Source organism: Sapajus apella, unplaced genomic scaffold (genome assembly GCF_009761245.1).
Source record: "Sapajus apella isolate SASKATOON/1434 unplaced genomic scaffold, GSC_monkey_1.0 scaffold194, whole genome shotgun sequence".
NCBI classification, from domain to species: domain Eukaryota; kingdom Metazoa; phylum Chordata; class Mammalia; order Primates; family Cebidae; genus Sapajus; species Sapajus apella.
In genome coordinates, this window is record NW_022437134.1 from 485,244 (window position 1) to 509,813 (window position 24,570).

At 41.9% G+C, this 24,570-nt stretch overlaps 2 protein-coding genes across 6 annotated transcripts in view; one reads left to right on the plus strand and one right to left on the minus strand.

Moving 5' to 3' along the window:
• The window catches only part of FARP2 (FERM, ARH/RhoGEF and pleckstrin domain protein 2), a 143,818-nt gene extending 119,533 nt beyond the window's left edge, over nucleotides 1-24,285 (minus strand). For 4 of the 5 annotated variants that reach the window (XM_032269517.1, XM_032269516.1, XM_032269514.1 and 1 more), the window contains exons 1-2: nucleotides 24,145-24,285; nucleotides 791-999 (exon numbers count right to left, since the gene is read on the minus strand). In XM_032269517.1, coding sequence (XP_032125408.1) covers nucleotides 791-973 — 183 coding nt within the window. In that variant the 5' untranslated portion in view covers nucleotides 974-999; nucleotides 24,145-24,285. Of the gene's footprint in view, nucleotides 1-790; nucleotides 1,005-1,350; nucleotides 1,565-24,144 lie in introns of all 5 variants that reach the window. The other variant, XM_032269515.1, reaches the window with a different exon arrangement.
• On the plus strand, nucleotides 5,285-6,466 carry LOC116543727 (60S ribosomal protein L23a-like). Its single transcript, XM_032269525.1, has 2 exons — nucleotides 5,285-5,382; nucleotides 6,087-6,466. Exons 1-2 carry the CDS (start codon nucleotides 5,292-5,294, stop codon nucleotides 6,464-6,466), a joined length of 471 nt encoding a protein of 156 aa, XP_032125416.1. The 5' UTR covers nucleotides 5,285-5,291.
• Nucleotides 24,286-24,570: the final 285 nt, after the last annotated feature.

Consider the following 24,570-nt stretch of genomic DNA (forward strand, 5'->3'; position numbering starts at 1 on the left):
AAAAAAAAAAAAAAAAAAAAAAAAAAAAAAAAAAAAAAAAAAACCATAAGAAAAAATGAATAAGTAAAAAGAACTTTCATGCTAATAACATGCAGAAAAACAAAAAATGTTTTCTAACATATCACATAGATCTAAAAAAAGTGTTACTTAAATATTGATATATACATATATTTTTAGTATATTTAATTGTTCTTGCTAATATTATATTAATAGAAGTACAATCTTCCATTAGGGAACTTTCAAAATAAAAACTGTATTATCACTGGCCTAGAAAAGTAAGTTATATGTTAACACCATACAACACCTCCTGCATGACAGGCTCTGTGTGTGGTGTCTGCTCAGTCCTCATGCCAGCAGTCTGAGAACGAGGGATTATAATTGCCTCCACGTATAAGACAAGGAAGCTGACACACATGGAGGCTAAGTGGCATCCCCTCATCCAGGTGGCCTGGGCCTCACTGAGACTTGGTGCTAAGCTGGGAAGGTCTGGGTATAAGCCATCTGGCTCCAGTCTGCACCTTCCAGCAGTCCTCTTAGCCAGTCTCTCACAAGAGAAGATGATTAGAAAGACCAAATTAAATCACAATTTTAAACAAAAGATGCGACGATATCACTTTTCAAATAAAAGGAGAAATTCAGATTTATTGTTTCTAAGGATTTTCTCATGTGTTACCAAAGCCACTCTTCGTCAACTTAAAGTACAAATTCTAACCAGCAAAATGGAATTTGGTATGTAACTTGACCTGCAGAAGATATAAGGAAATACGCCTCCAAAAATCATGCTTCTTACCTCAATGTCAAATATTTCCATGGTGCTGTCCAGCAGCTTTACTCTGAGGTGCAGTTGCTTCTCTTGCATTCTGGGCAAGAGAGTCTGCCCCGGCTCAAGGGTGCTAACTCCCACAGGACTCTGGGCACCCAAGCGCGTCCCTGCAGTCGGCAAGACTCTGTATGTTCCTTCTATCTCTCCCATTCTTCACCATCTGAGTGAAGAAAACACTAAAATAAAAAAAAAAAAAAATAAAAAAAAAACCACAAATGAAAGAATTATCACATTATTTCGATATTAAAACAAGGTAAAAAAAAGAATTACTGGGGACACAGGAATCCGCTGTACTATTTCTGCAACTTCTGTGAGTCTTAATCACTTCAAAAGAGAGCATTACAAAAGATTATTTTGTACTCACACACTCACAGGTGGAGCACCATCCCCAATAACAATATTTCCGGGTGCTCTGAGCCAGGCATATTCATTAACTCATTTAACCTGTTAGACCTCACAAACGAGTGACATCACCACCACCCATCTAGCAGAAGCAAAAGAGCCCAAGGCTGCCGCACCAACCCAAGGCTGCCCACTCCCGGGCACATCTCTCTCCACCAGCCCAAACAGTTATTGTGGTGACGATCCTTTTCAAGTACTTGATGGTGCCATTTCTAGCAAAGGTAAACAGGCTTCACAAAGCATAGCATCAATGTCAGGCAGTGCAGAGCAAGATCAGAGGCATTCGTGCAACTGTCTCTCCCCTCTGCTGACTTTATGCAGAGTGGAAGGCTACTCCAGCTGAGGAAAAATGCCAAAAAAAGGAGATGAAACAGCCAGGTTTGTCTTTGCCAGCTTTGTGCTCCTCGATTTTTCTAACATGTCTTGCCAGGATAGAGGGGATGCCACTGGTAGTCTGGGAGGTACTGAATGACAGCCTGGACAGGTGTAACAAGGACCACATGCCTGGTTATCAGGAGGCACCTGCCTCTGGTCAGGCCCTTCCCAGATCCTGCCTGTTCTCACGATAATCCCCATCCTCACAATAACACCCATATCACCATCCACAGCCCACTTAACAGATGACAATGAGGGCCCAAGTAGGTCAAACACCTGGCCCAGGGAGGAGCTCATGGCCTTTTCAACTCTCCTTTTGTGCCAAGGGACAGGTCTCTGCTTGCAAGCTATTAAGTCTAACCAGGCTATTCTCATCATTATTTGTTTAATGCACTGTGAATTTTATTGTTCCATTCAAATTGGGTATATATAGTTTTAAAATAGATTTTATTGTGTGTATTTGAAGTCTGCAACATGATGGTATGGGACACACAAAGATGGTAATATGTGTCTTCATCGTTTTTCTTTTTAAGATAGAGTCTCGTTCTGTCGCCAGGCGCCAGGCTGGAGTGCAGTGGCACGATCTCGGCTCACTGCAACCTCTGCCTCCCGGGTTCAAGCAATTCTCCCGCCTCGCCCTCCCAAGTAGCTGGGACTACAGGTGCACACCACCCCATGCCCAGCTAATTTTTGTATTTTTAGTAGGGATGGGGTTTCACCATATTAGCCAGGATGGTCGGGATCTCTTGACCTCGTGATCCACCCGCCTCGGCCTCCCAAAGTGCTGGGAATAAAGGCTTGATCCACCATGCCCGACTATCTTCATCGTTTTTAACAAAGATCAGGCTAAGTATCAGCTAGAATTAATAACGCTAGTTTGTTTTTAAATGGTACTTATATAATTATTATTTATGGCAACTTTCCTTCTTAAATGTCTTATTTATGTTTAAAAATCAATTTAAAAATATTTAATACAATAAAACATAGTATGGCAAAAACTACGGCAAAACTGGTGGAGGTGAGATACAAATGTCAGATGTTTAATCAACAAAGCATGTGGCACTGCATGCGTTATTTTATCTCAATCACTCTCAGAGTCTTCCACTAATCTGTAACTTTTTAAAGAGTTAATCTCACTCAATTTCTAATCCAGTTCCCTTGCGTGCCAACTTAATTTCTCCGAGTCTCCTGGCCCTTTCCTCTTTTTCATGCTTATTTTGTCATCAAGACAAGCAAATCAAGAACCCCCCCCCTTTTTTTGGAGACAGAGTCTCACTCTGTTGCCTAGACTAAAGTGCAGTGGTATGATCTTGGCTCACTGCAACCTCCACCTCCCAGGCTCATGCAATTCTCCCACCTCAGCCTCTGGTGTAGCTGGGACCACAGGTGTGTGCCACCACCACACACAGATAATTTTTTGTATTTTTAAGTAGAGATGGGGTTTCACCATGTTGGCCAGGCTGGTCTTGAACTCCTGGCGTCAAATGAACCTCCCACCTTGGCCTCCCAAAGTGCTGGAATTACAGACATGAGCCACCCACACCTGGCAAAGAACCTTTTTATCTCTTAATTTCAAATAGGCTCTCAGTGACTTACTGCCAAGCATCTCCTACTGTACACTTAAACCCTACCCACAAAGACAACATTTTGAACTTCTGCACACATCCAATTTATCAAACAAGCAAGCAGAAAATGAAGAGCTAAATCCTCTGGGAAAAGCAAAATGTGAGTAGTACGAACAAAATGACAAGGCAGTGCATCTTCCATCCTAATTCCTGAACAAAGCCACTGACTGCCACATTAATTACCCGAGCCACACGTGTGGCACAGGTTAGCAGTTATCTATAATCTTCAGCCATCTCTATCCATGCTGTCTGCTCCTTGAGGGCAGGAACTAAATTCTTAATGTAAATATTTGCTAAGGATTTACTTAATGTCATTGGCATAAAAAAACATGAACTGGCCCAACCTAGCAAGGCAGGCCAATACTCAAGTCCAGGAAATAGAGACCGCCACAAAGATTCCTCAAGAAGAACAACCCCAAGACACATAATTGTCAGATTTACCAGGGTTGAAATGAAGGAAAAAATGCTAAGGGCAGCCAGAGAGAAAGGTTGGGTTACCCACAAAGGGAAGCCCATCAGACTCACAGCAGATCTCTCAGCAGAAACCATACAAGACAGAGGAGAGTGGGGGCCAATATTCAATATCCTTAAAGAAAAGAACTTTCAACCTAGAATTTCATATCCAGCCAAACTAAGCTTCATAAGCAAAGGAGAAATAAAATCCTTTACAAACAAGCAATTGCTGAGAGATTTCATCACCACCAGGCCTGCCTTACAAGAGGCTCCTGAAAGAGACACTAAACATAGAAAGGAACAACCAACCAGCCACTCCAAAAACACACCAAATGGTAAAGAGCATCAACACAATGAAGAAACTGTGTCAACTAACGGGCAAAACAACCAGCTAGCATCAAAATGGTAGGATCAAATTCACATATACCAATATTAACCTTAAATATAAATGGGCTAAATGCCCCAGTCAAAAGACACAGACTGGCAAATTGGATAAAAAGTCAAAACCCATTGGTGTGCTGCATCCAGGAAACCCATCTCATATGCAAGGACACACACAGGCTCAAAATAAAGTGATGGAGGAAGATTTACCAAGCAAATGCAGAGCAAAAAATAAAAATAAAAAAACCAGGAGTTACAATCCTAGTCTCTGATAAAATAGACTTTAAACCAACAAAGATCAAAAGAGACAAAAAAAGGGCATTACATAATGGTAAAAGGATCAATGCAACGAGAAGAGCTAATGATCCTAAATATATATGCACCCAATGCAGGAGCACCCAGATACATAAAGCAAGTTCTTAATGACCTACAAAGAGACTTAGACTCCTGCACAATAATAGTGGGAGACTTTAACACTCCACGGTCAATATTAGACAGATCAACAAGACAGAGAATTAACAAAAACATCAAGGACTTGAACTCAGATCTGGACCAGGCAAACCTAATAGACATTTACATAACTCTCCACCCCAAATCCACAGAATATACATTCTTCTCAACATCACATCATACCTACTCTAAAACTGACCACATAATTGGAAGCAAATCACTCCTCAGTAAATGCAAAAGAACAGAAATCATAACAAACAGTCTTTCAGACCAAAGTGCAATCAAATTAGAACTCAAGATTAAGAAACTAACTCAGAACCGCACAACTTCATGGAAGCTGAACAACTGGCTCTTGAATGTTGACTTGATAAACAGTGAAATGAAGGCAGAAATAAAGATGTTCTTCAAAATCAACAAGAATGAATACACAATATACCAGAATCTCTGGGACACTTTTAAAGCAGTGCCTAGAGTAAAATTTATAGCAATAAATGCCCACATGAGAAGCAAGGAAAGATCTAAAATCAACACCCTATCATCAAAATTGAAAGAGCTAGAGGAGCAAGGTGAAAAAAACTCAAAAGCTAGCAGAAGACACGAAATAACTAAGATCAGAACAGAAGGAGATAGAGACACAAAAAAACCTTCAAAAAATTAATATATCCAGGGGCTGGTTTTTTGAAAAGATCAACAAAATAGACCACTAACCAGATTAATAAAAAAGAAGAGAGAAGATTCAAACAGATGCGATAAAAACAATAAAGGGGGACCCTTTTCACAAGATGGCGCTGAAAGCGAAGAAGGGAGCTCCTGCCCCTCCTAAAGCCAAAGCCAAAGCGAAGGCTTTAACGGCCAAGAAGGCAGTGTTGAAAGGTGTCCCTGGGAAAAGTCCATTCTGAAACTCAAAGAGCAAATACAAAAACAAAACAAAAGAGAGCTTAAAAGTCATAAAGGATAATGCAAATAGGTCTAACATATATGAAACTGACATACAGACCAAAAAACAGAGGAAACCAGAAGCCATATTTGAAGAGGTAATTTCTGAGAATTTTGTAAAAATAAAAAGGGCCACAGATGTGAGATATACTGTGTAATCCAAACAGCTTAATAACAAAGAAAAATATAGTATATAACAATGGAACTATTGCAGAAAAGATACAATGAGAAAAATATATATATTTTTTTCTGAGACAGAGTCTTACTCTATTACCCAGGCTAGAGTACAGTGTTGCAATCTCGGCTTGTTGCAACCTCTGCCTCTCAGGTTCCAGTGATTCTCCTGCCTCAGCCTCCCAACTAGCTAGTATTACAGGCAAGTGCCACCACACCCAGCCAATTGTATATGGTTTTTGTTGTTGTTGTTGTTGTTATTTTCAGTAGAAACGGTGTTTCTCCATGTTGGCCAAGCTGCTCTCAAACTCCTAACCTCAAATGATTCACCTGCATTGGCCTCCCAAAGTACAGGGATTACAGGCATGAGCCACCACACCCAGCCAATGAGAAAATCTCAAAAACACCAGGTAAAAAAGACACATTTTTTCTTTTAAAGAACAATAAAAAGTCCTAAAAAAAAAAAAGTGTCCACAGCCACAAAAAAAAGAAGATCCGCACGTCACCCACCTTCTGGCGGCCCAAGACACTGCGACTCCGGAGGCAACCCAAATATCCTCGGAAGAGCGCCCCCAGGAGAAACAAACTGGACCACTATGCTATCATCAAGTTTCCGCTGACCACTGAGTCTGCCATGAAGAAGATAGAAGACAACAACACACTTGTGTTCATTGTGGATGTTAAAGCCAATAAGCACCAGATCAAACAGGCTGTGAAGAAGCTCTATGACGTTGATGTGGCCAAGGTCAACACCCTGATTCGGCCTGATGGAGAGAAGAAGGCATATGTTCGACTGGCTCCTGATTACGATGCCTTGGATGTTGCCAACAAAATTGGGATCATCTAAACTGAGTCCAGCTGGCTAATTCTAAATATATGTATATCTTTTCACCATTAAAAAAAAAAAAAACAATAAAGGGGATATCACCACTGATTCCACAGAAATACAAACTACCAGCAGAGATTACTACAAACAACTCTATGCACATAAACCAGTAAACCTGGAAGAAATGGATAAATTCCTGGACACTTGCACCTTCCCAAGCCTAAACCAGGAAGAAGTTGAAACCCTGAATAGACCAACAACAAGGGCTGAAGTTGAGGCAGCACTACCAACCAAAAAAAGCCCAGGACCAGATGGGTTCACAGCTGAATTCTACCAGACATACAAAAAGGAACTGGTACCACTCCTTCTGAAACTAATCCAAACAATCCAAAAAGAGGGAATCCTTCCCAAATCATTTTATGAGACCAACATCATCCTGATACCAAAACCTGGCAGAGACTCAAGAAGAAAAGAAAACTTCAGGCCAATATCCATGAAGAACATAGATACAAAAATCTTAGATAGAATACTGGTAAACCGATTCCAACAGAAGTTCAGAAAGCTTATCCATCATGATCAAGTAGGCTTCATCCTGGGGATGCAAGGCTAGTTCAACATATGCAAGTCTATAAACAAAATTCACCACATAAACAGAACCAAAGACAAAAACCACATGATTATCTCAATAGATGCTGAGAAGGCCTTCAACAAAATTCAACAGCCCTTTTTGATAAAAACTCTCAATAAACTGGGTATCAACGGAATGTATCTCAAAATAATAAAAGCTATTTATGACAAACCCACAGCCAATATCATACTGAATGGGCAAAAACTGGAAGCATTCCCTTTGAAATTTGGCACTAGACAAGGATGCCCTCTCTCACCACTCCCATTCAATATAGTATTTGAAATTCTAGTCAGAGCAATCAGGCAAGAAAAAGAAATAAAGGGTATTGAATTAGTAAAGGAGAAAGTCAAATTGTCTCTATTTGCAGATGACATGATTGTATATTTAGAAGACCCCATCGTCTCAGCCCAAAATCTCCTGAAACTGATAAGCAACTTCAGCAAAGTCTCAGGATACAAAATCAATGTGCAGAAATCACAAGCATTCCTATACACCAATAATGGACTTAAAGAGAGCCAAATCAAAAAGAACTGCCATTCAGAGTTGCTGCAAACAGAATAAAATACCTAGGAATACAACCAACAAATGATGTAAAGGACCTCTTCAAGGAGAACTACAAACCACTGCTCAAGGAAATAAGAGAGGACACAAACAGATGGAAAAACATTCTATGCTCATGGTTAGGAAGAATCAATATTGTTAAAATGGCCATACTGCCCAAAGTAATTTATAGATTCAGTGCTATCTCCATCATGCTACCTATGACCCTCTTCACAGAACTGGAAAAAGCCACCTTAAACTTCACATGGAGCCAAAAGAGAGCCCGCATAGCCAAGTCAATTCTAAGCAGAAAGAACAAAGTTGGAGGCATCATGCTACCTGACTTCAAACTATACTACAAGGCTACAGTAATCAAAACAGTATAGTACTTGGACCAAAACAGAGATATAGACCAATGGAACAGAACGGAGGCCTCAGAGGCAATGCCACACAACTACAGGATCTGATCTTTGACAATCTGACAAAAGCAAGCAATGGGGAAAGGATTCCCAGTTTAATAAATGGTGTTGGGAAAACTGGCTAGCCATGTGCAGAAAGCAGAAACTGGACCCCTTCCTGACACCTTACACTAAAATTAACTCCAGATGCATTAAAGACTTAAACATAAGACCTAACACCATAAAAACCCTAGAAGAAAACCTAGGCAAAACCATTCAGGACATAGGCATAGGCAAGGACTTCATGACTAAAACACCGAAAGCATTAGCAACTAAAGCCAAAATAGACAAATCGGATCTAATTAAACTCTACAGCTTCTGTACAGCAAAAGAAACAATCATTAGAGTGAACCGGCAACCAACAGAATGGGAAAAAATTTTTGCAATCTACCCATCTGACAAAGGGCTGATATTCAGAATCTACAAAGAACTAAAACAGATTTACAAGAAAAAAACAAACCCATTCAAAATTGGGCAAAGGATATGAACAGACACTTATCAAAAGAAGACATATACGAGGCCAACAAACATATGAAAAAAATGCTCATCATCACCGGTCATTAGAGAAATGCAAGTCAAAACCACATTGAGATACAATCTCGCCCCAGTTAGAATGGCGATCAGTAAAAAATCTGGAGACAACAGATGCTGGAGAGGATGTGGACAAACAGGAACACTTTTACACTGTTGGTGGGAGTGTAAATTAGTTCAACCATTGGGGAAGACAGTGTGGTGACTCCTCAAGGACCTAGAAATAGAAATTCCATTTGACCTAGAAATTCCATTTGACCCAGAAATCCCATTACTGGGTATATATCCAAAGGATTATAAATCATTCTATTATAAAGACACATGCACATGTATGTTCACTGCGGCACTGTTTCCAATAGCAAAGACCTGGGAGCCAACCCAAACGCCTGTCGATGATAGACTGGACAAGGAAAATGTGGCACATATACACCATGGTATATTATGCAGCGATAAAAAACGATGAGTTCGTGTCCTTTGTAGGGACATCGATGAATCTGGAAACCATCATTCTCAGCAAACTGACACAAGAGCAGAAAATCAAACACCGCATGTTCTCACTCACAGGTGGGTGTTCAACAATGAGAACACATGAACACAGGGAGGGGAGCATCACACACTGGGGTCTGTTGTGGGGGACTGAGGGGCGGCAGGGGGTAGGGAGTTGGAAAGCAATAACATGGGGAGAAATGCCAGATACAGGTGACAGGGATGGAGGCGGCAAACCACATTGCCATGTGTGTACCTATGTAACAATCCTGCATGTTCTGCACATGCACCCCAGAAACTAAAGTGCAATAAAATATATTTAAAAAAACAAGTGAAAAAAAAAATGAACTGGTACATCATGCAATGTATTGTAAAGATGACAACAGCAAAAGATAAAGACTATGACCACAAACAGGATACTTTAAAAAAAAATTACTGTTTTTGCTAAACTAATATTAAACATGAGATATATGAAGTTCTAAGAATTACAAATGAGCCTTTCAATTTCAATTCCACAAACTTTTACTTAATTTTTTTGAGTGCATAATTGTACATATTTATGGGGTATGTGATTTTTAAATTTTTTATTGACAAAAACTGTATATATTTATAGTGTACAAAATGATGCCTTGAAATATGTCTACACTATGGGATGGCCAAATTGAGGCAATTATGATATGCATCACCTCACAAACTAAACATTTTTTTTGTGATCAGAACACTTAAAATCCACCCTTTTAGAAATTTTCAGAAATATAATACATTGTTACTAACTAGAGTTGCCATGTTATATAATAGATCTGAACTTAACTGCTGTCTAACTCAAGTTTTGTATCCTTATACAAGCAAACAATGTGTAATGGTCAAATGAGGGTATTTGGGATATCCTCTACCTCAAATATTTACCATTTCTTTGTGTGGGGAACATTCCAAATCCACTCCTACAGTTATTTTCAAGTATACAGTAAGTTATTAAATACAGTTGCCCTACTGGCTACCAAACAATAGGTCTTATTTCTTCTTACTGCATTTTTATAGCCATTAATTAATCTTTCTTAATCCTCCACCCTCTACTGCCCTTCCCAACCTCTGGTAACCATCACTCAACTCTCCACTTCCATAAGATCAATTTTTTTCAGCTGCTACAGATAAGTGAGAATATATATTTGTCTTTTCACAAACAAATTAATTGAGTAGTTAATGTAAAAGTAAGAGAATGCAAATGAAGAAGACTTCTACTTCGCAGGTACCTCCAATGTGAAAACAGATGAAAATAAAAATAAATGATCTATGTGTTCTTGGTCAGCTCACAACATTTACCAAGTATAGAACCACCAAAAGTGGGTTCTTCTGAAACAAGGTATAGGGTGTTTTACTTTGGTTCCCAAAGCCATTCTTTCCTTAAGTAATACTACAAATCTGTATACATTTTTACAACTGAAATATATTTTTAGAAGTCATTTATCTTATTTATTCTACTGTACAATTCTCAACTATGTTATCTTAAGTATACGTTTAAAAATTTCCTCAGGTTCTTTCTCTTCTACTCATTATAAGAAAGTCATGTCTAAACATCTACTTCTAAAAATATATACATACAAGGCTAACCTGTAATGCATAGAGGCACACATTCCAGTGATAAAACCATAAAAAGAAAACACAAGGACGCTATTACTGGAAAAGTCAGGACAATGGTCCCTTCTTTTTTTTTTTTTTTAATAAAGATCACCATATTGATCAGGCTGGTCTCGAACTCCTGACCTCAGGTGATCCACCCACCTCAGCCTCCCAAAGTTCTGGGATTACAGGCGTGAGCCACCGCACCCAGCTAATGGTCCCTTCTTGACAGGAGAGAGGGACTGTCACTGGGATGGCACACAGGGAAGGAGTTCTTAGGTTGGCAGGGCAGAGTTTTGTTTCTGGACCTGGACAGTGTTCATTTTATAATCCATTAAGGCATACATTTGATTGTTTTTGTATGTGCTTATTTTATAATAAAATATGTTTAAAACAAAAAGCTTTTTATTTAACATTGCTTCCTCATTCATGAGAACATGACACATTAGACAAATAAACACTTTTCTTAGCTCAAGGAATATCAAATTCTTGTTTGAAATATGTGGCTCACAGAGGAAATCTTTACACATTTGCAGTTTCCAAGCAACAACTTACATCCTAATTTTCATCTAGCCCAGACAGACGTCAACATGGCTGCAGCTAAAATGTAGGGCCACAGACACTCTTGTTCATGAGACTGATCTTAAGAAGGCAGATTCACTTGAGAGGAAATGACCCTGTGGTACTCTGTTGCTGATATTCCAAAGAAAAATCTATTTGCTGTCACTTAATAGTAATGTGGCATATAAACTATCCATTTAATAATTACGCAGCTTTTTTTGAGACGGAGTCTTGCTGTGTTGCCCAGGCTGGAGTGCAATGGTGCAACCTCGGCTCAGTAAAACCTCTGTCTCCCGGGTTCAAGACATTCTCCTGCCTCAGCCTCCCGAGTAGCTGGGATTACAGGTGCCCACCACCATGCCTGGCTAATTTTTTTGTATTTTTAGTAGAGATGGGGTTTCGCCATGTTGTTCAGGCTGGTCTTGAACTCCTGACCCCAGGTGATCTGCCTGCCTCAGCCTCCCAAAGTGCTGGGATTACAGGTGTGAGCCACTGTGCCCAGCTTTAAGATTAAGACTAAGACATACATTTAAGACTTTAACGCTAAATTTAAGACTAAGACTTAAGTTTCAGAACTTAAGTTTATTAGTAAGCTTATGAAAGCTTAAAAAGACCTTAGTAAAGCCAGGAATAGTGGCGTACACCTATAATCCCAGCTACTCAGGAGACTGAGGCAGGAGGATCAATTGAGCCAAGCAGTTTGAGACCAGCCTGGGAAACACAGTGAGACCCTATCTCTAAAGAAATATAAAAAAATACATTAATAAAAAACCAGCAGGTAAACCCAATGCTGTGACTGTCAGTTAATCTTGGTGTCAATCTACTGCAGAAGCTGCAGCATGACTGCAAAACCAGCAGGTCGCTCTTTTAACATCATTTGCTCTAGTGGGATTGCTTCCTCCAGCTTGACAATGGGAAAAAAAATTGTTATTTAAGTATGCACCGAGGCTGGCGTGGTGGCTCATGCCAGTAATCCCGCACTGGGAGGCTGAGGTGGGTGTATCACCTGAGGTCAGGAGTTCAAGACCAGCCTGGCTGACATGGTGAAACCCAGTTTCTACTAAAAATACAAAAAATTAGTCGGGCATGGTGGTGCATGCCTGTAATCCCAACTACTCAAGAGGCTGAGGCAGGAGAATAGCTTGAACCCAGGAGGCAGAAGTTGCAGTGAGCTGAGATTGTGCCACTGCACTCCAGCTTGGGCAACGAGAACGAAACTCTGTCTCAAAAACTAATAATAATCATCATCATCAAAATAGAAAATGCTGTGACATATCATTTCCATTTTAAAGCTGGAAAATTCAGCTCCAAAGTCTGCCAAGGCTTTGGGTGACAGTGATGTATGGAGTAGGTTTGTAACAAATGGACACTCTAGTGACAGATACTGACAGCAGGGTATGCTGCGTGTATGTGGGGGCGGAGGGTATATAGAAAATCTCTTTACCTTCTGCTTAATTTTGCTGTTAACCTAAAACTGCTCTAAAAAATAAAATCTATAAAAAAAAAAAAAAAAAGGTCTGCCAAGGAACGCATTACTCAAAAGTGACAGAGCTAGGACTTGGGCCCAGACATAGCTATGAAAGCTCTTCCCCTTCCACTGGAAAATCAGCACATGGCTTTTTAGACAAAAGCATAGTCCATGGTCCACAGTAAAGGGTACTGGCTAACACTTCTATTTTGCAATTAAAAAAAATAACCTTCCCTAAAATATTTTTCACTGTCTGTTTTGGGAGAATCAAAAAACAAACTCCTCTATGCCCAACCCAAGAAAGCGGAATATAAACTTAGTACTTCACTACACTTGTCTAACAGGAAAGTCCACTGCAGCTTTGGGAACAAACTTCACTGCTGATGACGTTCAACTGGAAGTCTTCCTCAGTCCCTTGACCCTGGCTGCATCACCTCGTTACTGCAGTAGAGCAAGAGATGGATCCTTTTTATTCCCTTTCTAAGCATTACTAACTTTTGGAACGAGGAACTGTGAGGAAGCAGACAAAAATGTCAAGACCTGTTCTGTAAAGGCAGGCCTTCAAAGGGCTAATGAGAAATGGCTGGCTGGGCAGGTGGGCAGGCCAGCAGGGCTTATACACCCCTCCTCAGAACACTGCTACGGTGTTGTCTGAAGGCAACGTGGCCCAAGCATCACAGAAACCATGCTTGGCACCAGAAGCTTGGGGAAAAGGGTGCTGCAGAACTCATCTGCACACACTTCAGCAGGTGCTTCAGGCCAGCTGTGTCACTTGCACACAGCTGACCACTGAGGAGGATCCATATTCGGGCAACGTTATCCCTCAAACACCAGGAGGGTCAGTCAACAACTCAAGAACCTCTAATGATGGAAGGGCGCTTACTGACACAGAAAGTCATCTACCAAGCTGTAATTTTAAAAAGACAAAATAAAAAGGCAGGCATTAATGGGGAACAAGAAAGGAGGCAGCAGCAGCTGGGGATGGTGGAAATTCAGGGCCAGCACACTTAGGTTGCAATTTCAACTCTGCAGTTACAAACTCAGTCATGGCACCACTCCCGGCCCCAGCTTTTTCACCTGGAAAATGACAGGGAAAGGGAAGGGGTAATCAGATATTTTTCAGTTCTAAGAATCCATGATTCTGTGGAAAGGCAGCTCAATGTGAGAGAGAATAAATGGAAAGAAAATGTGTTCTTGATTCCTACTAATTTATAGTCTTTGGTAGCTAAATATTAAATATACCTCATAAAATCATGTTATCACAATCTTCCTATCTGAGCATAATGCAATCGTGGCTAAATGTGTGCAAGAAAAGGAAGGTCACTTTCAGACAAATTCAACAACATAGTATATACCCAGGGTGACTGTTCCAAAGAGATTTCTTTGTACATAACCAGTACTTGCAAACCTTACTTTTACTCCCTAGGTTATATTTTTTAGTTGCCTGAACACTAAACAGATGTATTATTTCTTTTAGAGTGTATTTTAGATCCTCTACAACCTGGTATTCTGATTTTATGTTAAGCAAAATTCTATAAACTGAAAAATAGAAGTTTTAAGAGCTGAAGTGAATCTGGATAACTGATTCTCAATACTTTTGTGAGGGGTGGTATGAAGCCATCCAATTTAACATCAGAATCTTTACAGGAAAAAAAGCAAAATCTGTACATGCAGCTTTGGTGTGAAAGTGAATAAAAGGTGCAAAACCAGGTGCATGGCATGCTAACTTCTGTTAAAAGAAGAAGAAAACATATATATTGTTTTTGGTAATGATGAGGTCTCACTAGGTTGTACAGGCTGATCTCGAACTCCCAGGCTCAAGTTGATCCCACTGCTTTAGCCTCCCAAAGTGATATGTATTTGTTTATATTTTTAAAAAATAGAGCTTAAACCAAAAACTAATGAAAATGGTTACCTATAAGGGAGGAAGTGAAAAGCGTAAACAATGTTGGAAACTGTATTTCCTTCAGCACAGGGTGTTTGGTAGTTTTGACATGGGAACTTCATAAGTGGTTTCATGTAATTAGAAAGCAAAATTAAATCAGTATTTTAGAAAAGCAAGTCCTAAAAACCCAAATAAAATGAAACAAATGGTCTTAACTACAAATCAAGACATCAGCTAAACTAAAGGAAATTACTTCAGGTGACTTTAAAGCCCAGTGACTTCATTATACATCACCAGTAAAATATATCCTAAGGAATAAAAGGACTACAAAGAAATCCTACAGGATAAATGTCCTCGTCTCTTTGATAAATGACAACAAAAAAAAGGAAACAGTGCATGTATGTGTGTAAATACAACCTGCTAAAGCATGTTATCTATATGGTATGTTATCAAATGCTATATGGACTTTATTTGAATCCTGAATCAAATATTTACAGATCAGAGAAACGTGAATCCTAATTAAATATTAGATTATATTAAGAGGTTAATATTATTTTCTAGTGCTTTAGTGGTACTGTGGGTACATGAAAGAGGAAAAAGTTCCTCTCAGAGATGCATACTAAAGTTTTTACGGATAAAATGAAATAATATCTAGCATTTACTTTAAAATAATCCAATGAGTTGGGGATCAGTGGAGGTGGGTATAGGAAAAAAAGACTGTCCATGTGTTGATTATTAAAGCTAGATACATGGGCTTTGATATATTATTTTCTCTACTTTTGTGAATGTTTGGAATTTTCCACAAGTCAAAACAAAAAACAAATCTAGCAGTAATTTTTGATGTACATAAGGATTCAAGGAATCCTTGCAAGAGTTCAAGGTGAGAGAGAGGAAGAGAGAAGCTCCTACTTTATGAAATCCTGGCCCAGTCTCTACTTTCCATAAGAAAATATAGCCTAGAAAACGAGGCTGCTTGCTCAAGGCCAGAGACCTGATTTGTGCAGGGGTGAGACTAATATCCGGCACGGCCCCCAGTTCAACAGACTACAATGCAAATTCTCCAAGATTAAAAAACATGAGACTGTATTTACAGGGATCATTTCTACAGTTCATTACCAGAGAAGTTTATTTGAGCATGTAGAGCAAAAAAGATATATTAAAAATGACTGTGTTGGGGAGAGAGAGCATGGAGAGAAATGCCAGATATAGGTGATGGGGAGGAAGGCAGCAAATCACACTGCCATGTGTATACCTATGCAACAATCTTGCATGTTCTTCACATGTACCCCAAAACCTAAAATGCAATTAAAAAAATGATTGTGAAGGAATTGTCACAAAAAAACGAAAAGTATTAAAAACAAACCAAAAAATTTGATTTAAAGAATTGTAAATCCTAAAGACAAAGACACAAGAGTAAGCAAGAAAAAAAAAAAAGCTGTAAATCCATGCATTATGAGTCGCTCTTTCCTTTATCACTTCCATTTTATTTGTTACTACATTTTCCATGAAAATTCCCACCTCTTTATATCTTCTATTTTCTTGGCAAGACTTTCTGTACTTCCATCTGTTTCAAGAGTAGCTTTACTTCTTGGACTATTTTAATAATAAGGGCTTTATAATTTTTTTTTTAAACTGTAGCCTTAACAAATTTCCACAAACTTAGCAGCTTAAAATAACAGCCTTTTATTATCTCACAGTGTCTATGGGTTAGACGTTTGGGTGTAATGTGACTCACCAGAATTCTCTGCTTAGGGTCACAAAAGGTCTAAGTCAAGGTGTCAGCTGACCTGGGGTCTTACCTGGATTTTCTAGGGGGAGAATACACTCACAGAGTCATTCAAGTCTGTGTGGGTATAGGCCTGAGTCCCTAGTTCTTACTGGCTGTCAACTGTTGGTCATTCTCATTCCTTGGCTCATGGCCCCTTGCATCTTCCATGCCAGAAATGTTACGCTGAAAACTTCTTACACTTCCAGTCTACCTGCCTTCCCCCATCTACTATCAGCTGGAGGAAGATCCCTACTTTTAAAGGCTCATATAATTACATAAGCCCACCCGGATAATCTAGACAACTAATCCAGGCTAGTTGATTTATACCCTTCATTACATCTGCAATGTGCTTTTGCCAAGTATGTCATATATTCCCAGGATGAAGAACACTAGGAGGTCAGGGGCATGGAGGCCACAAATCAAGTCTATCAGAGAATTCCAACATAGGCACCAGCTCAGCTTTAGTGTCTTTTTTCACCAGTTGCTATTTTCCCGGTTCTGCACATGTTGAGTACATTTTGCATTGTATCCTGAACATTTTTAACATGCTCTTAGAGACTCTTGATCTTGTTTGATTCCTATGAGGAATGCCAGTATTTTTGTTGGGCAGGCACTGGTCTGGCTGGATTCAGTCCCCAAGTCCCGACCAGCCTTCTACAGAACATGGTCTCGGCGTCACTTTCGCTTTCAAAGCCTTTGCAGTGTTCCTCAGCAATGTCCTGCAGGTACCCTACTTGCCTAGTGGCCAGCCTGCCTCCCAGGCAATGGTCTATTCCATAGTTGAGTTCTCAAAGTCTTTGGCAACCTGTTCTGGGTCACATCACAAGTACACAGCTCAGTGTTGAGCCTGTAAGTTAACTAACAACTTTATGGGGTCACTTTCCTGAGCTCTTCCCTCTCTGGAATCTCCCTTTCCAGTTACCTGGGATCCCCTTTTGAGACTCCCACCAGAAACTTACTGCTTTAATTACCCCGTTTAGCCACACACTTCTTGTACCTGCATCTTGCCTGGGACTGAGCTGCAGGAGGGAAGAGAATAAAAAGGCAATTGGAGTTTTCCCCCCCATTCCCTCAGAGTTTTAGGTGTGTTCACACACTCCTGCCACTGCAGGACTGACTGGAGGAGAGGGAGCAAGAGGGGAAAAAAATGATGCCTTTCTCCCATTTTCTGTCTCTGTAGCTCCTCCTGTTCACACCAGGTACCCGCCTCCAGGTTTTGGACAGCCTGAGTCCAGAGTAGGGGATGCTGAAGAGAAGACAGGAAACTTACTACTGATGCAAAGTCGTTCTTCAAATTCTGGCCTTCACCCCCCATCCACCTGTTACCATTTACTTGTCGGTGTCCTCAACAGCTGCTCCAAGCACATGTCGAGATCTTAGCCATAGCGAGTGGGAGAGGCAGGATGGAGTATGCTCCCTCCACCTCCCAGAACCACAGCTCCACATCCATGCATTTTAAAACGCATTTATGGTGGTTATCATAGGGAGGCATAAGAGGATTTTTATTTTCTTCTTCCTAATTTTCTGTATTTGTCAAATGGCCTACCGTGATGAGTATACATTATCTTCAAAGTCAGATGGTTTCTCTGCAGACTCCTGCAGAAGTACCACCGGCTTTAAACACTCTCCAGGTTTCCATGTCTTGTTCAGATACCGGCACTTGTTTCCCGACATCCACCTTACTGTCTACGCACTAACAAAGCAACTGAGATTTTCACCATAAAGTCGGGGCTGGGCACAATGACTCAAGCCTGTGATACCAGAACTTTGGAAGGCTGAGGCGGGTGGACCACTTGAGGTCAGGAGTTTGAGACCAGCCTGGCGAAGACTGTGAAACCCTGTCTCTACTAAAAATACAAAAAAATTAGCCAGGTGTGGTGGCGTGTGCCTGTAATTCCAGCTACTTGGGAGGCTGAGGCAGGAGAACTGCTTGAACATGGGAGGTGGAGGTTGCAGTGAGCCAAGATTGCACCACTGCACTCCTGTCTGGGTTACAGAGTGAGACTCTGAAAAAAAAAATCATAAAGGGGACAAGAGATATAATAAAGCCTAATAATTTAAACAATTTCTAATATTAGTTCCTCCTTCCCAAACACATTCCCACTAACTCCTGGAAGACACACTTAGCACCCTCACCCCACATTCCCCTACTGGGTTATTTAGCATCAAGTAAGGGACCAGGAAACTGTCCCCACAAAGGCAGTTTGATGACAGAGCTAGTCTGGCTCAGGTTTCTGGGCCCTCACTTGCACCAACTTCTTCCAAGGTCCTGAGAAAGGCCCTAAGCACAATGTCCCTATGGTCATATGCTTTTGTAAAATTTATCCCCAAAATATTCTAATTGCAATTAATTAAGACTAATGCCTTTTCCCACTGCAACAGAGGAACTCTGCCTCTGTTCCTCTTCCCCTTCATGTCAGGTGGCTTGGGAGGGGTTGTTGGCATTTTTGAGATCCACCTAAGTTACATTAAGTTAGAGACATTTAGTTTGGGTTTAACGGACACATTATGCTGTTTATAGTTACGTCTGCCCCACCCAGGCTGGAGTGCAGTGGCACAATCTTGGCTCACTGCAACCTCTGCCTCCCTGCAACCTCCACCTCCCACATTCAAGCGATTCTCCTGCCTCAGCCTCCCAAGTAGCTGTGATTACAGGCACATGCCACCACACCCGGCTAATTTTTTGCATTTTTAGTAAAAATTTAGGTGTATTTTTAGTGTAAACTTTAGTGCAAACTTAGGTGATTACCAGCAATCTCAATGCAGGTATTGCTTCTAGAAATACTGCTATTGCCCACTGTGTTGGTTCACCAGGGCTTTTATGCAATGAAGGTGAAGGGCCAGGGATCCTGTGGCAATGTGAATAGGTCCAATGGGACCTGGCTCAGGGAAGTGTGTGGGCAGTAGAAAGGAAACACGGTTTGAAACAGGGGGAACCAGATATTCATATGTGGGGGATTTACCATCAGACGTGCTAAAATATAAGAGTTCAGTTATCAGAAAAATAATCAATATTGCAGTACAATTATGTATGCCTTAGATGTGTTCTTTTCTTTTTTTGAATGGAATTTTGCAAAACAGGATTTACCTGAACACCTGTTTTTCTGGGACACCATCCTGTAGCAGTATTAGAAACAGCAAATATGTCTATATGCAAAATAGTAAGTTTTATGTACCCTACTGACAATAAAAATTTATCAACTGTGCTAGAGGAATCATGAAGTTCTTTCTATACTCTGCCATATGAAAAGATGATTAAAAAGTACAGAAACGAAAATATCACACAGGTGTGTTAGATCATTAACAAATGTTATTTTTCCCAATTTAGCCATTTGCATATTATTGATCAGCTTTTTCAAATTTGTTACTTTCTCATTCTAAATATTCACGTAAATTAATTTTTGTTTGTAACTTTGTATTCTTTTTCTTAAAATATTCTCCCCTTCCCCACATTGTATACTTTCAACCTCCATAAAACCTGGCATCTGCCTCTGCCTCAGATGAAATTTGATTAATTCATTCAAATATTTATTGAGTTCTATTCTGTTTCAGGCAAGTCTAAATGCTTAGGGATACAGGAGTTTGTAAGAGAGAAAAATCTCCCCCTATACAGTGGACAAATACAAACAAGACTATTAAATGGTGATTAAGTGCCTTGGAGAGAGTAAAGTGAGGATGGTAGAGAGGAAGTTGGCAGGTGGAGGGCACCAGGGGTGAGGCTTCATCCAGATGACAAGATCTAAAACAAGGCCTCAAGAATGCTGTGGTACACATTACAACAGCGACTGTGTCCTGTGTGACCACTACTATAAGGAGATGCAGGTCAAACCCTTCACTTAGGCCATCTCATTTAATCACAATAGCCATCTGCAGCTGGCATCAAGGAATTCAGGCTCAGAAAGGTTAGTGACTTGTTAGCAGTCACTCAGCTCCACAAGCAGCCTCAGCCCCATCGTGACTCCATGGGGTGCACAGGGCACACAAAGATGGAGAGGTTTAATTCAGAAAGGGAGACAAGTGAGAAAGTGACCAGTACTACCTGCCCACTGCAGTCACAGAGCAGGAAGGGGCAGCAGCACTTGCTAGCCTGACCTGGAGCAGTTTCCCGCACAGGGGAACAGGAGACCAGGAGGACAAAGGGCATAGTGTGTGCACAGGCAGGGCACTATAGAAATTGCAGAAGCAGCTGGGAAAGGATGAGCAGACACCTGAGGGGAGGCGGAAAGGTGGCCTGGGTTGTGCTGTACAAGTTCTAGTGGGCCAACTGGATGTAATCCCATACCTAAGTAGGTTTTGCAGCCTGGATAGGACATGACCAAATTTTCGTTTTGGGAAGCAATCAGGAGGACGGGCTGGGAGGGGATAGATGGGATTAAGGAAGATTCATCACTGCATCCTACAACATTATAGGGCCTTATTGTTTTTGTATTTTAAAATGGCAAAACCAAAACACCAGTTTAGGGAAAAACAATTCATGACTCTTAAAACCACTTACATCGCTCTAACTACCCTCCTGATCCTGCTCACACCCTCACGTATTTTTACAACACTATAATTGCTGTGAACACACCTTTTCGACTTTTTGGTTAAGGCACATTTTAAAGCATATTTCCATGGATCAAAATGGTTCAAATTTTGCTTGGATGGGAGGATGGGATTCAGTTTGCTGAAGCATGTTTACTTGCTATGGAGTACTCTACCATACTGATACAACAAGTTTTATCAGATTGTTTTGAAAACTGTGATTTCAAAATCAAAATCTTTATCACATGCTGCTAGTTACTTTCCAAAAAGATTAGACCAATTTACAGAATCACTGTCAACTAAACTCTCCCCAGAAAATCACCAAACACTGGGCTTTATCGTACTGTTTTGTAGGATCCTCAACTTTTCAACTCCCTGTGGCATTGACAAATACACTACGGTCAAAGGACTCTATATTCTGATCTCAGAGAACATGACTGGAATTACCTCAGCTCAGCACCCAACAGTACAATGGGGTTTTGCCTGCATATCTAGCACTATGCTGTGTTTATGAAGTTCATGACGCACTGAGCAAAGGGGAAGCTGGCAAGCTGATATGAAAGTGGGTGAAGGAAAAATGAGAACAAAACTGAAAGGGTAAGCAGCAGTAAGAAAAATCTGTTACTGTCTGAATATAGAAGAGGTATTGATGTGACTAGAAGCAGGGGTGTTTGGAAAGGAAGGAAGCAACTGAATTCCTTGGGCCAAATGGATTTAAATGAGCCCACATGGAATTGACCATGCACTGATCTTTGCTTTGGCAATCCAGTTCAAATCATTCCCTCCACGCAGAATAAATATGCTTAATTATTGCCTAATTTTCTCTCAACTGTTCTTTGTAAATATTCAGGGTTAGCTCGTTCTACTTTCCACTCAGATTATTTGTTCACCTGATAATAATAATGGCTAACATTATTAAGCACTTACCTTGTGCCAGGCACCTTGTTAACAGCTTTTATTTTGGCCAGGTGTAGTGGCTCATGCCTGTAATCCCAGCACTTTGGGAGGCCCAGGCAGGCGGATCACGAGGTCAGGAGTTCCGACTAGCCTGACCAACATGGTGGAACCCTGTCTCTACTAAAAATACAAAAATTAGCTGGGCATGGTAGAGCTCGCCTGTAATCCTAGCTACTCAGGAGGCTGAGGCAGGAGAATCGCTTGAACCAGGGAGGTGGAGGTTGCAGTGAGTCGAGATTGTGCCACTGCACTCCAGCTGGGTGACAGAGCAAGCCTCCATATCAAAAAAAAAAAGAAATAAAAAGAAAAGAAAAACAATTTTATTATTTTTAAATTATTATTATTTTTTTAAGATGGAGTCTCACACTGTTGCCCAGGCTATAGTGCAGTGGCATGATCTCCGTCTCGGCCTCCCAAAGTGCTGGGATTACAGGCTTGAGCCACTACGCCCGGCCAATTTTTAAACTTTTTTTGAGACAGGGTCTCGCTCTGGCACCCAGGCTGGAGTACAGTGGCATGATCTTGGCTCACTGCAATCTCGGCCTCCCGGGTTCAAGTGATTTTCGTGCCTCAGCCTCTCGAGTGGCTGTGATTACAGGCATGTGCCACCATGCCCAGCTAATTTTTGTATTTTGTATTTTTAATAGAGTAGTTTTACCTACTCTATTAAAATGTTGGCCAGGCTGGTCTCGAACCGCTGAGCTCAAGAAATCTGCCTGCCTCGGCCTCCCAAAGTTCTGGGATTACAGCCACTGTGCCTGGCCAAGGTAAATAAATTTTAAACCCATTTTTTTGAATAAGGAACCTGAGGCAAAGGTAAATGAATATACCTTACATCAACTTCCTCTTTGGGAAAGGAATTAGTATAGAAGGAACCTGGAAATCTACTAACAACTGATAGTCCTGTAGTAAATAAGCCAGCAAACTTCTGCAGTCCGGGAAACTGCATCATCAGCATTTAGCTTGTTAATAGTGAACCATCTAATGCGAACCTGCAGTAAGGATAGGGGACACGAGAAGTACAGATGGTATCTGCAAAACCTTAGGTGTTAACCCTAAGCCAGTCATTCCACCTCTCTCAACCTCCCTTCCCTCTACTTTAAAACGGGGCTGTGCAACTTGATCATGTCTCTGAAGAGTTTTGGAAAACTGAATAAATAATGAGCTTGAAGTGCTTTACAAACTTTTAAAGACTTCAAAAAAAAAAATCTTTCAATAAGCAACAGATGTAGAACATTTAAATTCTATTTGGCCTACAAGTAAAGGTGACTCCATTCTTCCCTACCTCAAATGTCCTCTCCCATCTCTCTGGTACTGAGAAAATCTGTGTCGCCAGTTATAAGGCAATCTACACAAGACCAACGCGCTAACCCACTGCCACCTCAGGGTTATCAAACATTTCCACACTGGCACAGCCAAAAATACCCCACAAACCCAGAGAGAAAAATCACCCTTTAAAGATTTGGCCTTGGGTTTTAAATCTGGCCATCCTTTTTTTTTTTTTTAACACTATGTATCCACAATCTTTCCTTCAATGCTGCCTCGTTCTAATTTCTGTTTTTCACATCCATTAGTGGCACATGATAGGCCAGAGGTTGCTGCCACAGCGTAACGGAAAAGGTGCCTCGAATCTGGGTGTGCAACGCACTGGGCCATATTCTGGTCCCCAGTTTTCATGGGTTCCCTCAGTAGGCTACCCACTGGCTTAGGAGCATTTCTAGCCCTTAGTGGAGTAAAAATATTAACACCTAACACTTGATTCCCACCTTTAAGATACAATTTAAAGAAAGGCTGAAAAGGCAAACGGCTCAAAGTGCCTCCACCAGGCACCTCCAGGCCCACGCCGAGGGGGTCCCTACGGCCCACTGTAGGTACCCTCCGGGGTGGGACACTCCCCGGCCCACCGCCCCGCTGGCTTCCACGGAGCACCCCAGCCAACCCGGGAGTCCACGCGGGACACTCCCCGGCCCACAGCCCCGCCGGCCTCCACGGGGCACCCCAGCCAACCCGGGAGTCCACGCGGGACACTCCCCGGCACACAGCCCCGCCGGCCCCCACGGGGCAGGCTCCCCACAGACGGACGCTCCTCTAACCCGGCGCGCCGGGAGCCGCAGCCGCCTCACGAAGGCCTCAGACGCCGGGCGGGACCGTCTCTGGCGGACCTCGGCCTCGGCGCCCTTTCCGCCTGGACCTCTCGCCTCGGGCCTCGGGGCTTCGCCACCCACCCGGAGAGGCCCAGCCCGGCCCAGCGCGCCCAGGCCGCTCCACGTCCTCACCCTCGCTCTCTCGGCCGCCCGCAGCGTCCTCACCCGCCAGCCCGGCCTCCGCAGTCGCCAACAGCGGCCTCCACACTGGCGTCGGCGTCGCAGGCTCGGGACTGCCCAAGCAGCCCCCGCGCCCCGCCCTGGGCCCCGCCCCCCGCCGCGGACGCGCCGTCGATTGGCCTGCGGGGCGCCGGGGCGGAGCCTCTCCAGCCGGGCGGCCTAAACGGGCAAGACCGAGTTCTGATTGGTGAACGGACGGAGAAGGGGCGGGACCAGTCGGGCGTGACACAGAGTGTAAATCTGTGCAGAGCTCGGCTCGTGGGGCGGGCGTCGGCTGGCCGGGCGGGGCTACGTCCCGGGCGAGGCCTAGGCTCGCTGGGCGGGGCTAGATCTTGGGCGGGGCAGCGGCCGGCCGGGCGGGTTACGTCCTGGGCGGGG

What these genes read in the sequence shown, in the direction of transcription:
- LOC116543727 (XM_032269525.1), top strand. Translation starts at nt 5,292, where the DNA reads ATGGCGCTGAAAGCGAAGAAGGGAGCTCCTGCCCCTCCTAAAGCCAAA. An exon ending in CAAGAAGGCAGTGTTGAAAG is followed by an intron (nt 5,383 to 6,086) that starts GTGTCCCTGGGA and finishes AAAAAAAAAAAA; the next exon opens with GTGTCCACAGCCACAAAAAA.